The sequence below is a fragment of the Physeter macrocephalus genome, chromosome 19, assembly GCF_002837175.3.
Source record: "Physeter macrocephalus isolate SW-GA chromosome 19, ASM283717v5, whole genome shotgun sequence".
Lineage (NCBI taxonomy): Eukaryota > Metazoa > Chordata > Mammalia > Artiodactyla > Physeteridae > Physeter > Physeter macrocephalus.
This window is the reverse complement of record NC_041232.1, coordinates 66,845,180-66,859,722: the sequence shown is the minus strand read 5'-3', so window position 1 is coordinate 66,859,722 and position 14,543 is coordinate 66,845,180. Positions and strand designations below refer to the sequence as shown.

General features: G+C 39.5%; 1 protein-coding gene across 1 annotated transcript in view; it reads right to left on the bottom strand.

The window, feature by feature from the left end:
* Window positions 1–14,543, bottom strand: part of DCC (DCC netrin 1 receptor) — a 948,035-nt gene that overhangs the window by 509,605 nt on the left and 423,887 nt on the right. The window contains exon 10 of the mRNA XM_028479946.1: window positions 13,127–13,247. Within this exon, the coding sequence (XP_028335747.1) occupies window positions 13,127–13,247 (121 nt within the window). The remainder of the gene's footprint in view (window positions 1–13,126; window positions 13,248–14,543) is intronic.

The following is a 14,543-nucleotide window of genomic DNA, read 5'->3' as shown; positions in this document are numbered from 1 at the left end:
CAGCAGAGGGAGGCCCGCATACCACAAAAAAAAAAAAAAAAAAAAAAAAAAAAAGAAATAAACTTTTTATCTCTGGTAATATTCCTTGCCATGAAATCTATTTTGCCTGACATTAGTATAGAAACTCCAGGTTAAATTTTTTTCTTATCTATTTATTTATAGTGTTACCATGATACATCTTGTTTCATCTTTTTATTTCTAACATATTTGTGTTTTCATATGTGAAATGGACTTCTTGTAGGCAGCATATAGTTGGGTCTTTCTATCCAACCAGACAATCTCTATCTTTTAACTAGAGTGTTTAGACTATTTACATTTATTTTTTCTTTTTTGCGGTACGCGGGCCTCTCCCGTTGCGGAGCACAGGCTCCCGACGCGCAGGCTCAGGGGCCATGGCTCACGGGCCCAGCCACTCCGCGGCATGTGGGATCTTCCCGGACCGGGGCACGAACCCGTGTCCCCTGCATCGGCAGGCGGACTCTCAACCACTGCGCCACCAGGGAAGCCCTAGACTATTTACATTTAATGGGATTGTTGATCCTTATGGAGTCTTTCTCCATGCACTGTTCCCCCACCCCCACAAGTCACTGTCTTAACTGTATTTGATAAGTAAGATTAGTTGCATCAAGCGTATTTTTGGTTCAAGTATGGATTCCTGAATAGCAGAGATTATGTGATGTTTACCTTTAAGACTCTTAAGACAATATTATAACTGACCCACACTTAGTAATGACCTCTAGCACAGTGGGAATCTGGATAGAAATCATTTGGGTGGCAGAATGTTACAAATTTTAATTAATTCCAAGCTTTTCTCCTCTATCAATAATTCCCAAACCAGTCTGACTAGATTCAAATAAATCTGAAATATCACCCATTCACCTGACCAAGCTCCATGTGGTGGACAGAATATGCGTGGACAGTCACATCATGGCAGAGTGGATAAGAAAGTTAAGTGCAAAAGTCAGAGGGCTGATTGGCTGTGTGGCCTTGAGAAGTTAATTACCTTCCCTGAGCCACAGTTTCCTCACCCACAAAGTAAGGGGTAAACAATTCTATCTCCTCCATAGGACTCTTGAGAGGAATCAATTAATATGTGATTGTAAAGCCTGAACTCAGCGTGCTACCCACTAACAAAGCTTCAACAGTGTTTTCAAATCCAGCTCTACCACTTTGTAGCTACTTTGTATTGCATGGTCCTCTTTGGGTCACAACCTTCTAACATTCCAAATGAGAACAGCAATATATTCTAGACTGGATTATTGTAGCAGTGAAAGGAATGATGCATATAAAATGCTTAGCACACAGTACCCAACACAAGAAGGTTCTAGAGTATGTTATTCTCTCTGTGTTTTCCTTTGGGTCTGTATTTATATAAATCTTACTCTAAATAGGATTGATGATAGCTCTGTTGGCATGTTATTTTCCATAAGTTAAAATAGTGTTTATTTTCTTATGTTTCTAACTTTCTCACGAGATTGAAAATACTAAAATACAAAAGTCTTATCTCCTAAGGCCTCCTAAGTGTCCCAAGGGGCAGAGAATACTCCCAGTAGCTTCTTTGGGGCCTGAAGTTAAAGGCAAAATCACACTCACATTTCTAAAACACTTGCAATGCTTTAGTGTATATTGCTTGTTGTTTGATACTGTTTGCATCCATGTATTTTGATTTCTAAAATAAAAATAATAGTTGTATTACAAATATAGAAATAGATTTAGATTTGTTTGTTTTAAAAGTTGGGACCCATATGGCATGCAAAAATTATATTCTACTTCTTATATTTGTTTCCACTATTTATATAAATATTATATATCTATTTATTCCACTATATATTTATATTTCACTATTTATATTTTATATTCCATTTATCACTGCATCATATCACATCTTGGGGGAAGGGCGGAGGTGACTGCCACTCTTAAAGTCCTAAAGAATGGTAATTCCTATCACATTCCAAGTTAATTCCCCTATCTGGTCCCTTACAAAAATCAGATCAAACCTAGAAGATGACAGGGGACAACCACAAACTTAACTAAGTGGTGGTTCCCATTGCATCTTCTATACCAGATGCTGTATCTTTGCATGAAATGCAAATGACCGCCAGTCACACTTAGCCATAGTGATGTGTTCTTCTCTATCCCTGTAAGAAAGGATAACCAAAACATTTTCTCATTCACTAGAAATGAAAAATCATTCATTTCAGTCCCAGAGCTATGCTAACTTTCCCATGTCTGTCTTAATATAGTCCAAAGGGACCTGGACCATCCAGATATTTTGCAGCATAATCCACTTGTCCATTTTCTTAATGACAGCATGTTCACTGGACAAGTTGAGCAAGAAATGGCAAATATATGGAAGGCTTTGGTAAAACATATACATTCCAGTGGTGAGAGACAAACCCTATGGAGATAAAGTGGCCTATAACGTCAGTAAAGATTTTAGAGTCACTGTGATTTGTGGCATGGCAAGACATGTCCTATAGGTAAGGACACATTATTATATCTGATACCTCCAAACACTAAGAAAGAATCACAATGCCTCTTAGGCATTTGGGTTGTGCAGGCAGCACATTCTGTTCTGACCTATTTACTCAGTCATGTGAAAGGGTGTTGTCTTTGAGTAGGGTTTCCAGAGTAAAAATTAACATTATAGCAGCTCCAGGCCATGATGCAAGTGGCTCTGCCACTTAGGCTATACAACCTAGTAGACTCCGCAGTATTAGAGGCATTGGTGGTAGAAAAAAAGGTCTATGGACAGATGACAGCAGACCCTGATAGAGGAATCACAACATAAACCCTTAGGGTTCTGTTGTAAAATCAGGCCATCTGCAGTAGAGAATTACACACCATTTATAAAATGGATTCTGACAAAATATCGGACCCTATTGGAGTAAGAATGCCCAACTATTGGATAATCAACTGGCGAGAATTGTTCATCTTGAGCTGGGTTCCCTGAGATGCATTGAGTCAAAAGTTCAAGCAGCACCATCATCAGATGAAAGTGTTATACTTGGTATCAGGCACAAGCATGACCAGAGGGCATAATGGCAGGTGTCCCTGACCACCACATTTTCAATCACTGCTGTCCAAGGAACTTCCCCTTTGACTCACACTTATGACCAAGTGACTGAGGAGGAAAAAGACCAAGCTTTGTCAGCTTGGTATGTGGGTATGTGGTTACACTCAGAATAGATGGCTGCCCCTCTTAGGGAGAGCCCTGAAAGAGAGCAGTCCGAGAGCTTTTCTCAATAGGCAGAATGTTTGGTACACCAGGTCATCTACCTTATATGAAGAGAGAAATGGTCCAGAGTAAGAATATATATATAGATTATGAGCAAAGTCAAATGGCTTGGCTGATTGACCAGGGGTCTGGAGGGATAGTGATTGAAAGATCAGGGACATGGAAATTTGGAAAAGATTTGGATGGGCCTCTGGGAGTGAATATCAAGTACTATAAAGATCTTTGAATCACATCTAAACCCCAAGCTTTGTGCAATGTAGTCAATGAAGTATTGTAGTCAATGAAGTTTATCTCAGGCATGATTATTGCTAATTGAAAACATCTAAACACCAGGTTGTATCCTCCATGAAAGAGATGCAATCAATTAGATGGAACAATCTGGCCAGCTGATATCAGCCAGGCTCCAGTGGCGACATCAAAGGTGAATAAATGAAGAGGCTATTGTGGCAGGGATTGGACCTGTGCATTGCCCAACAACATGGGCTCAACCCCAACAAAGCTGCTGCCATACATCCAATCTACTAGTAAAGAGACAGATGCAGAGCACGCAATAAAACAATGTTCCTTGAGGAGACCGACTAACTTTTTGGTAGCAAGTTGTTTATACTGAACTCCTTCTACTCTGGAAAGGGCAGAAATTCATCCTGATTGGACTATACACATATTCCACCTTTCTTATTCTCAAGGCTTCAGGCTGCAGTACTGAGAGCTCCCAGAGTTTCTGAGCCACAGACATGGGATCATGCATAATATTACAGAAGATCAAATAACACACTTAACAGCAAAAGGGGTGTGCGCATGAATACACGACCATGGGATCCCCTCATCCTATCGCATACCAACCTCTGAGAAGCTGCTAACTTGATACAGCCTAAGTAGTCTTTTGGAGGAGCAATGGGTTAAGACTGAAGACGATATCCTAAAAAAATGAAGAGCCTTCCTCTAGAGTAAGGTACATACTCAAAATGAATGATCAGTGTATGGCGCCATGTCCCCAAAGGTAGAGTAAATGGATAAAAGAGTTTGAAGTAGGTGCGATCCTGCTTACCGTCACTCCCAGTGACCCGTTTGGGAACCTGTGTTTCTCACCCCTGAAACTCTAGGACTTAGAAGTCCTAGTTCCCAGAGGAGGAATTCTTTTATCATTAACCTTTGAGCTATCACTGCTTCCTGGTTATTTCAGGCTTCTTGTGCCAAAATACCAGCTGGCAAGGAGAGAATAATTACCCAGATAATCAGGGGGGAAGGAAGCAGGAAACAGGGATGACTGTGGTTAGCACCCAGGTGATCTACTGGAGTGTCTCTTGGGACTCTCTTCCCCAATTTTGACGGTAAATAGACTACTACAAGTTCTATGACTTGCGAAGGAATAGGAGTTTGAGTCATTCCATCTGCTAAGCCATATAGATGAGCAGAGACGTTGGCTGAGGGTGAGAGGAAGAAAGTGATGAGCACAAATTGCAGCCCTGAGACCAGCTGTAGTTGTACTGGTGAGGGTTGTAGTTCATGCCATTAATCTTCCTTTTCCCCCAGGGAATAAGACCAACCTGTATCCTGGAATAGTTATTTCTAGAATTTGTTACATGAAGCAAATAGGTTTGCGTGGCAAGGGGGAGACTGTACTGAATAGGGTGGTGTACCGTCTGGATCTCCCTTTCATGGACTGTGGCACTTATTCCTCCAGCTGGAGAAAGTGATGGTGGTTGATGGCTCCCTACAGAATCCATCTCCAGTAACTGCCTTCAGCTAAAGAGAACTACCTCACTCAAGGTCATACCCATCTCCGGGGGTAGAGTACCCTGAGTAGCTAACCCAGCTTCAAAGCTTCCTGTGGAATCATCTGAGGCCTATGTTGTTGACTACATTGTAATTCATTCCTTCAAACTGTGTATATGAGTACTATTTCATGGTAGTCCTATCAATGTTGATCATTATCACTTTGATAATGTTAAAAATTACATCTATATAATTTTAGCTATTAAATTATATATACCTCCTACTAATGATTACATTGATATTTAAAAATTCTCTTATACTAATATATCAGAAGGAATATCTGTATGTGTGTGTAGTGTGTGTGTCCAGGCACATCTATTATTAAACGATGATTTATAAATAAAAGACAGAAATACAAGAACAAGATCCTTTGGGTTCAGTATAAAAATCAGGATTCTCTTTTCTACTTCTCCACAGTGGGGTTTTTAAAAAGCTATGGAATAACAATCTTTGGTGTGTTTACCACCAAAGTCTGATGTGATCAATATTTATGAATCTATCAAGTCTTTCATATTGTATGGATTTATAGTTATCACTGGTCTCAGGATACTTCATATTACTGTAGAATTCATTTCTAATTTCAAAGTCTGCCATACAGCCATATCCTCTTGATTAGCACTGAGCTAGCTTCCTACTTGAAGCACATGCTGAATGAAGGACAAGGTGAGTGACAAGTCTTTATTTGCTGAGAAACCTCTGCCAACATAAAACTGGAATGAGCAAGTCATTAAAGGGATACTGTAAACCCTACTACAAACCTCTCCACTGCAGGCATTCTGAAATAAACCTTTTCCCTTCACCTTGTCCACTGGGCTAAAAACCTAAACTTCAAATTGCCACTGTTCCTGAAATATTTTTTTATTAATTCTTTTCTTGGAGGATGGAAAAATGTGCTAGAAGATAGCTATCATTGTATCCATCCCAAGAAATGCCTCCTGTTTTTCTTGAGACTAAATAAACCAATGGAAGACTTTATAATAGCTAACATTTGTGTAGCAATTTACAGCCTACAAATCCCTCTGACATACATTTATTGCACTATATCTTTGAGACAATTATCTATTGTATTTTAAAGCTGAGGAAATGGAGACCTGGAAAGGTTAGGCAATATTGTCTAAGATTCTGTTCATTATATCCTACATTCCAATATAGTTTAAATCTCTACAGATAAAGTAGAGAAGGATGTGGAGATGAAATGTGTCCACATCTCATAGACTAGGTGAATATCACATGGTAAAAGATCAAATGTGAAACTTCAGCTATTGTTGAACCCCTCAGGGAAACTGCTAGTTTGAGCGTCACCATTTCTCTAAGGGAAAGGAGACTTTGAGGTAGAAAATAAAAGAGCAGACATTACCTTCCTCTTATTTTATCTTTACCTTAGCTAGCAAAATAATTTTTCAGTACACTGAACAAATTCACAGCCACATACATATACGGACGTTAATAACCTCCTTGAAAAAAATCGGTTCTGTATCTTAATAGCTACAGTTAATTACCAAGGCTTATAAGGGAAAATGTTTGTGGAAAGCTTATGAGCTATAATCACTATAATCATCACTGGAAATAAGTTTCAAAAATATTAAGTTGCACTTTCATTCATGTAAACTCAATGATGGAACTCTAAAGAGCAGGTTTACCACATAGTTTTAATGAGCATCTCAGTTTGTGTGAGGGAAACTGTCTAATGACTCATTTTCTAGTTTGGGTCCACCAATATATTAGTCCAATACATGGAATTGGCTCTTCTAAATTATTTACAAAACTCCAGGAATAATTTGATCCCACACAAAATAATACTGAGCATTTAAATCATAGTAACTCTTCTCATAATAAGAGACAAAAATTCAACTTAATTGACCACCAGTGACTGATATTAGATTTAAGAGTACATCATCTGAGAGTTAGTAACAATCTCTCTTACACAGTTGCTTGTGTGCTATTACACTGACAAATTAAATTCTAACACATCTTGAAGTCTTACAACTAACTGTACAATTTTCATTGTTTCACACAATCTCACTGAAGTTACTATATAAGAGTACACATTTAGTAGGAAACACTTTAACTAGTTGCAGTTAATATACAACTGTATGAGTACGCACCCACACATTCCTCTTGCCCATTTGGATTTCAAGGTATTCTTCTCATACTGATAGGGAACAAGTCACAAAAACAGATCCAAAGTGAAACCGAGAAGGACCCTGTGGGGCTCCTGGCCACAGAAGCCTTTTCATGTCCCCCATTTCTTGTAAGGAACAGACTCCAGCCTCCATGACCTTCCCTGAGTTCCAAAGGGCAGATTCGAACAGTTGCTAATCAGGGAGGGGAGGGGATGCAGAGACAAGGGAGAAAGAGTCAAGAGACAATAGTGCAGCCTTGGGGCAGGGTCCTGGTGCTGCCTCAAGGGATACACATAACAATGTCTTTAAGCCCTTTACAGAACTAAGACCCAACAAATGGAAGATGTCAGCATTCTTCATATGAGAGAAGACCACCCGGAGGAGGTCAGATGAAAGGAACCAGAGAAGCTCATCAAAAGATTACCTGACACCAGATTAAAGGAGTGCAGGCCCTGCACACATCCTAATCTTATCAGCAACTCACCAAATCCTCCCAGGTGGGGGCACATAGTTTTCGAGGGCAGGAGCCTGCTGTGTCCCCCTTTGCCTGGCAAAACAATAAAGCTATTCTTTCCTACTTCACCCAAAACTCTGTCTCTGAGATTTGATTCAGCACTGGTACACAGAGGCCAAGTTTTGGGCATCAAAAGGACTTTTGATTTTATGCCTTGATTTTTATGATTGGACCTAATACTTCTGCTAATATATGATATACTGCCTTAATACAATGTTTAAAATTCTATAGCATTTGCAATCAGTAACCTTTCCCAGGGGAGAACAAGGAATAGATAGTAGCTCACTATTTTGCTAAATGTTTAACCAATATACTCCCCTCCTACAGTGGGAAACTCTATTTTGCTATCAATATTGGAGGAAAAACACAAAACCAGCATTAAAAAAATATTCAGTGTTAACATGAGACACATATCCCATACATATTTCTTCAATGGAAGGCATGATTTGGTACCTTGCCCAAGCAGATCTGCATTTAGGAAATATTTAGAATAGCATCTATTCATTTGTGAACACATAACCTTTTTGTGCATAGTAGAATATGAAGAATACATTATTTCTTCCCATGGCGACTTTATTCTATCTTCACTCATTTCTGCCATTAAATTTAAAATATTCCAGACTACATATGCCCTGATTACAGCTGCATTCCCAGTTCCCTGGTCCTCTTCTTCTCTGCCCAGTAGTTAGGTATTTCCACTTACCTTCACTGAAGACCGTGGCCTGGACACATAATGCTACCTAGCAACTCGAACCAGAATCACTAACTCAGAGATAACTGATATCTTATATCTATCTTATCTTTGTTACTGCCTTGCTCTCTACACTCCCATGCTGCCCCACCAGCACTGGAAAGTATGCTCACTTTTCCTTCTAGCTACCCGACAGTCTTAATTTAATTACTACTTACCCACACTCCAGTTCACTGGATGAGACTCAAGGGTAACTAACTCATCAGCATCTGCTATGTCAACCAGATCCTAAGGTACTGGTTACCTGTTTGCAAATCTGGCTACTGAAACATCTTATTCTTATGATGCCTAACACATTGATTCTTGGCATATTTTGGCTGGGCTGTTCACTGAATAGTAGAGTTGGAGGGCTACAGTCAATCTTCTTTTGGTAAGAGGACTTCTTAACCAATGTCCCTCGCCAAATAATAAAAAAAATTAAAACAAATAACAACAAGAAAACATTTCCTTAGCTCTTAGAAGAGATGAATAGGCAATACAAGTGATATATATCAGATAAAATATCTTAACTAGCATTCACCACCACTTACATAACATGGCTAACTATTTTTGATGCATATGCAAAGTCTTCTTAACTGTGCAGACCATTGTCTGTGGGTGCACGAGTGTGTGTGTGCATTCACGTTTGCGTTAGGCATACAGAGAGATGATCGGCAGTCTGGAACTGTGTGTGTGGTGTTAAGAGTAACAGATAGAAACCATTACTGATAGCACTTCCTCTAGTATGATGACTTTTTAAAGTGCCATTGATCTTCTTGATCTTTATCTAGAGGAAATCATGTATATATTTACAATGTTACAGTGCACACATTTCAGTATTTTCCCAAAATTCATTTTCTGGAAAGAAAAACAAGTCATTAACTCAATTTAATTTAGTAGATGATGTTTCTTTCCTAAGTCACTAATTGGTAAAGAGGGAATAACTAACTATATAGAAAAGACTAGGTTGAAACTTCATTAGGCTTATGTAAATATCCACCAACAATGGGCACTGGCTCTAACAGGCCATTGTGTGCACTTCAGTTAGAAGCAGACCGTTATGGTTGTCAAGAGAAACTCTTAGCCGCAAGCATGTGGACAGATCAAAGCTGAACAGCTGGTCAGTGCAGACTCACGATGTGCCTCAAAATATATGGTGACAGTTTATTGTTGGAACTTAAACAGAGAGGGCTCTGTTCTTCCCACCAAGGTCAGCCTCATTGCTGAGTTTATATTTATAGCTGGCCTCTCCACCATCTGTGCACATGGCCTATACTGCACCTCTGTGGAGTAGGAGAGGCATTATTTGAAGACCCGATTAAATAGCTGGGAAAAAGCAATCCATCATTTACAAGGAGGGGATGTAAGACAGTCACAATGGTGTTCTGTCACGCTTTCAGATTTTGGTCTTCATTCTAGTCCAATGCCAGATACAATAAACACTGACAAAGAATGTAGAATCCATTGACAACATTTTACCCTCCAGATGGGAGAAGAATGAATTATCAAGATTCTCCAAGGTTTGCCCTAGCCAGGAGGTAAATGACATTTATGCCAAGGGGCCCCTTGCTCTTTTGTGGTCACACAGACCCAAATGAATCAGGGCCTGAGTGGAAGGCAAGATACTGTTAATAAAGAGCTACCTGTTGAATTCAGAGCTGCCTTGTGTAAATGAAGTTGAATGCCTATAATTGGTTTATTGAACGAGCCTAACTACTGGACTGTCAAGAGGAAACAGTTTTATTTTCTCTGTCATCCACTTTCAAACACACTCTATTGGATATATTTCCTACCCCAGATAACAACTTGGGTCAATCCTCAGGTCCTAAGGGCACCTTAAAATATTTTAAAAGCCTTATTTTCAGATATTAAAAACAATAATGACAACAACAACAGCAACACACACACACACACACACACACAGAATTTGCCAGATGTCTGCTGGGGAGAATACTTCCTCCAGCTGAGAATCATTGATTTAGTCCCTGGTTTTTTTCTGATGGCATCAGACTGTACGTGACTTCTAGCTTATTTGAGGATACGTTTAGTTTCTATGTGCCCGCACCACACACACACACACACACACACACACACACACACACACACACACACACACACCAGTGAGATCTAAATCAAGACATTAACTTAATGTTCAATTTAAAGTTTCTCCCCTCCTCCCAGAGTAGGCCTGAGACCAAAAATGGGGAAGAGGCAATGGGATTGTCTGTCACCTGTTTTTTTTATTCTCTTGGGTCTATTTTTTCCCCCTCTGCTTAGGGCTTCTCCAGGGTAGAAAGAGAGGATGGATTTGGAGTAAAGAGACAAAGGCTGTTTTCCTTAGCCTGCGCTCTTGAGAGTCCACAGTCATGGAAGGCATCCACTTGCCTCTTTTTGGGGAGCAGCTCTGTGCTCTTCAGAGGCCCCTCCAACCTAGGAAGCCCCGCCCTGGATCCCTTCCGGCAGCAGGCACGGCAGGATCTGGCTAGTCTTCTGCACCAGCTCCCAGCTCAGCTCCGTCCCAGCCAGTGTCCCTCTAGTGTCTTTTGGTGGCTGTAGCCTTAGCAGCCAGGACCTCGCAGGCAAGGTCTTTCAAGATGTCTTCCGCCTTGCTTTCTTCAAGTGCAACTCACACCCTCTTTCTTCCCAAAGGTGGAAATAGAGCTTCTCCCACAGTTGCCTTCCCCTTTCTCCTCCTGCAGTTGTGGGCAGCTCCAGACAGCTTTTAGTCAGGATAAGTTGCCCATTTTCCATTTTGCAGGAAACTCCCAGTAAAACACACACACACACACACACACACACACACCACAAACACACTGTTCAAGGGGTTTTCTTGGTATCTCCACAACTTGACTTGTGGGGGAAAGAAAACACCATGACGATGTCTGTCTAATCCTATGAATTTCAACACTTCCAAGAATCCTCCATCCCTAACGGCAGTTAAAAGGGGATGATCACTGGGCCTGTCTGGTCACTGCCAACAAGTCCTAGGAGAATGTACCTCATACTTCTCTTTAGAAATACGGGACTACTTATCTTGCATTTTCCTCAGCTTTATGTCCTTACATGAAAATCAATGTTAACTAGAATTCTCTTATTCTGTGACTTGTGTAGCAGTCAGTATTAGTGTAAATGTTGCCATATTGTCATTGCTAATGAGATAGCACAGAGTTTTTAAACCATGGCTCACATTAGAGACCTTGGTTTTAGAGGTTCCTTTTCTCCTCCTTATCCATTACTGTTTCAGCCGAAGAGAATGTATTTAGTCACACAAATGAAGTTACACTCACATGTAAGGCACATTAAATGGAGGGAAAATAAACAGTCCATCAGAGAAACTGGTGACCTTGAACAAGAGTTAATTGTACCTTTAAATTTCTAAATAGTTCCTTTCATTCCTTTACTCATCCGGGACTGCGGTTCTAGGTTGCTTTTTTGTTTTAATCAAGAAAAACAGAGAACGTCATCATTGTGAGCATTATTATGAGAGTCTGAGCATCTTCAGATAATTGGTTAGAGAGGCACAACATATAAGGCCTCAACAGGCACACTGTAAATGACAGAAGCCAAAGAAAGACTATGTCTCATATATTTCTGCAGCTATATAGAAATTTCTGTTTTCTATTAAAATTACTGCAGGGAAAGATTAAGACAAGGTTGAGTCAAGAGGAAGGAAACTGGCCCAAAAATGTTGAAATTAACATAATCAATAGGTGGTATGAAAACTTTTCATGAGGAGGTATTAATATTTTAAGGTATTTTGATCTATATAAACAATTGTTCAGTCCCTGCTTAAAAAAAAAAAAAAAGAATAAAAAGAGAGAAGGGGGGCTTCCCTGGTGGCGCAGTGGTTGGGAGTCCGCCTCCGATGCAGGAGACGCGGGTTCGTGCCCCGGCCTGGGAAGATCCCACATGCCGCGGAGCGGCTGGGCCCGTGAGCCATGGCCGCTGAGCCTGCGCGTCCGGAGCCTGTGCTCCACAACGGGAGAGGCCACGACAGTGAGAAGCCCACGTACCGAAAAAAAAAAAAAAAAGAGAGAGAAGGGATGTTTTTGACCTTCTTTAGTGTAACCATATTTCAGAGTAGCTGACCAGTGGTTTTTTTGTGTGTTTGTTTTTGTCTGTTTGCTTGCTTTCTGGAAATCATATTGTTATGGGGATATTACATGACATGTCTATTATAGATTTACGCTAGTTTTGAATACACCACCATATTAAACGTCTAAAAGATTACAGAACAAAATAGAAAACTTAATAAATTATAGAAAAAAGGACAACTTATCAAAATCTGTTTTAAAAAAAGAGAAGAATGTTTTTACTTTCAAGTGATTACTTCTGCTATTTTTCTACCAACTTCCATTGATTTAAGACTATAAATAAGCATGTATGTATACATGTATATGCTTATCTAGTTTACATATATTACATATATATATATATGTTCCATATAGAGAGTTTATATTTATATGAAACACCAAGAAGAAAGGAAGGCCACAAAAGAGGGGAGACAGTAGTAATTTAGTGGTTGTCATCTTGACTGTATCTCACTGGATGGAGATATATATCGATAGTCATAGATATAATTTGCTAGCACAAATATACCATCAATACACACATGTATACCTGATTAACTAAATAACTCAATAATTTCAAATTGACTTTGAGAATAGGGAAAACAGTACAGATTTCACAGATGACCCATGCAGAACTGCAACTACAGGAACCAGAGAAAGTTAACTTCATCTTACCAGGCTTGGGGACAATAAGCTGTGCACTGGTCTGGGCGTTTCCAGCCTCATTTTCACCCACACACTGATAAAAACCTTCATCCGACTTCACCACCCCAAGGATTCGTAGGTTGCTTCCTCCCTAGGGAGAAGAAAAAGCAGGTAAAGCATTTGAAAAAGCAAAAAACTCCAAGGGACAAAATGATCACAAAACAAATTTTAATCAAACTTCCCAAAAGAAACCAGAAGGGAGGCCAAGAGGGTCCTCAGCCTTACAGATATGTCCTGTGTCACCTGGGAAATGTCACAAATTCCCAAGACTCTGCTGAATCCACGTGCGGCAATTTAACCTAGTTCTGCCATGAAAAGTATGCTCCCAAGAATGCACCTCATCCTCCGTAAGTGAGCAGTAAACAGAAAACTCTTTTAATTAGGTATGGACGAAAGAGAGGTTAGTATCAGAAGAAACCTCATTCTTTTCCTTGTACTGAAGGAAATCGTTTCAGTGGGTGCTGGAGGGGGGAAAAAAAGCAAAAGGAAACAAAAATTACTTATCTTTGCAGCTTCTAAAGGACAAGAAATGTAGGTTGGATATTTTCTGGACATTTGCCGAGAAAAAAAATGTCTGAAAATCCTTTTAAAATTGCGTGCCCTTTCAGGGATTTGGAGGAGGGTATGGTAGATCTTTTATACCCATGTCATTCTTGTTATATGGCCGAAATGTTTCACTTTCAGTAATCCATAAATTAAACACAGCAATGTTAACTCCTGTTTTATGTAAATTGGGCCACCATAGTTTTCAAGGATGGATGATAAAATGATCTGAAATAGCATTTAATTACACTAACTCAGTTTATCTTCAATAGTGTAAGAATTAGTTCAGTAAGTGAGATGAGTTAAATCACTTCCCCTGAAGTCATTAAGAGATAAATATTACCTCATGGGGAATTCTTAATTGTTTTTAGTGTCTTGTAGTCAATTTTCAGCTGATGTAAAATTCTTAAGATAAAGTTGACTAACTTCCAATTAACAATTCTCATATAAGTTACTATTTGTGCTAAATGTTACATGTGTGACAGATCTGGAGCTATTGGGGAAATATTTTTAAGCACAATTTAATGCGAAAAGGGCTCATACCATACTTTTTTTTTTTTTTTTTAACCTTAAGAAAAGGAACATTTTAAGTAGGTTGGCTATAATAAGTCATGCGGGGGGAAAGAGTATTCAAACTGTAGAAAAAAATGAAATGTTTCATTTTACCCTGTGTCCTTAAGGGCACTCAACAATTTCCTCTATATGCAAGTAGCATATATTTTAGGCATATACAACACATTTCAAGTTGCCCCATGGCAGATCATTTTTAATTCAGTGATAGGGGAAACAGCATGGCATGTAAAGGAACTAATGGATTGATGTGGCATTCAAAAGTTAAATTTTT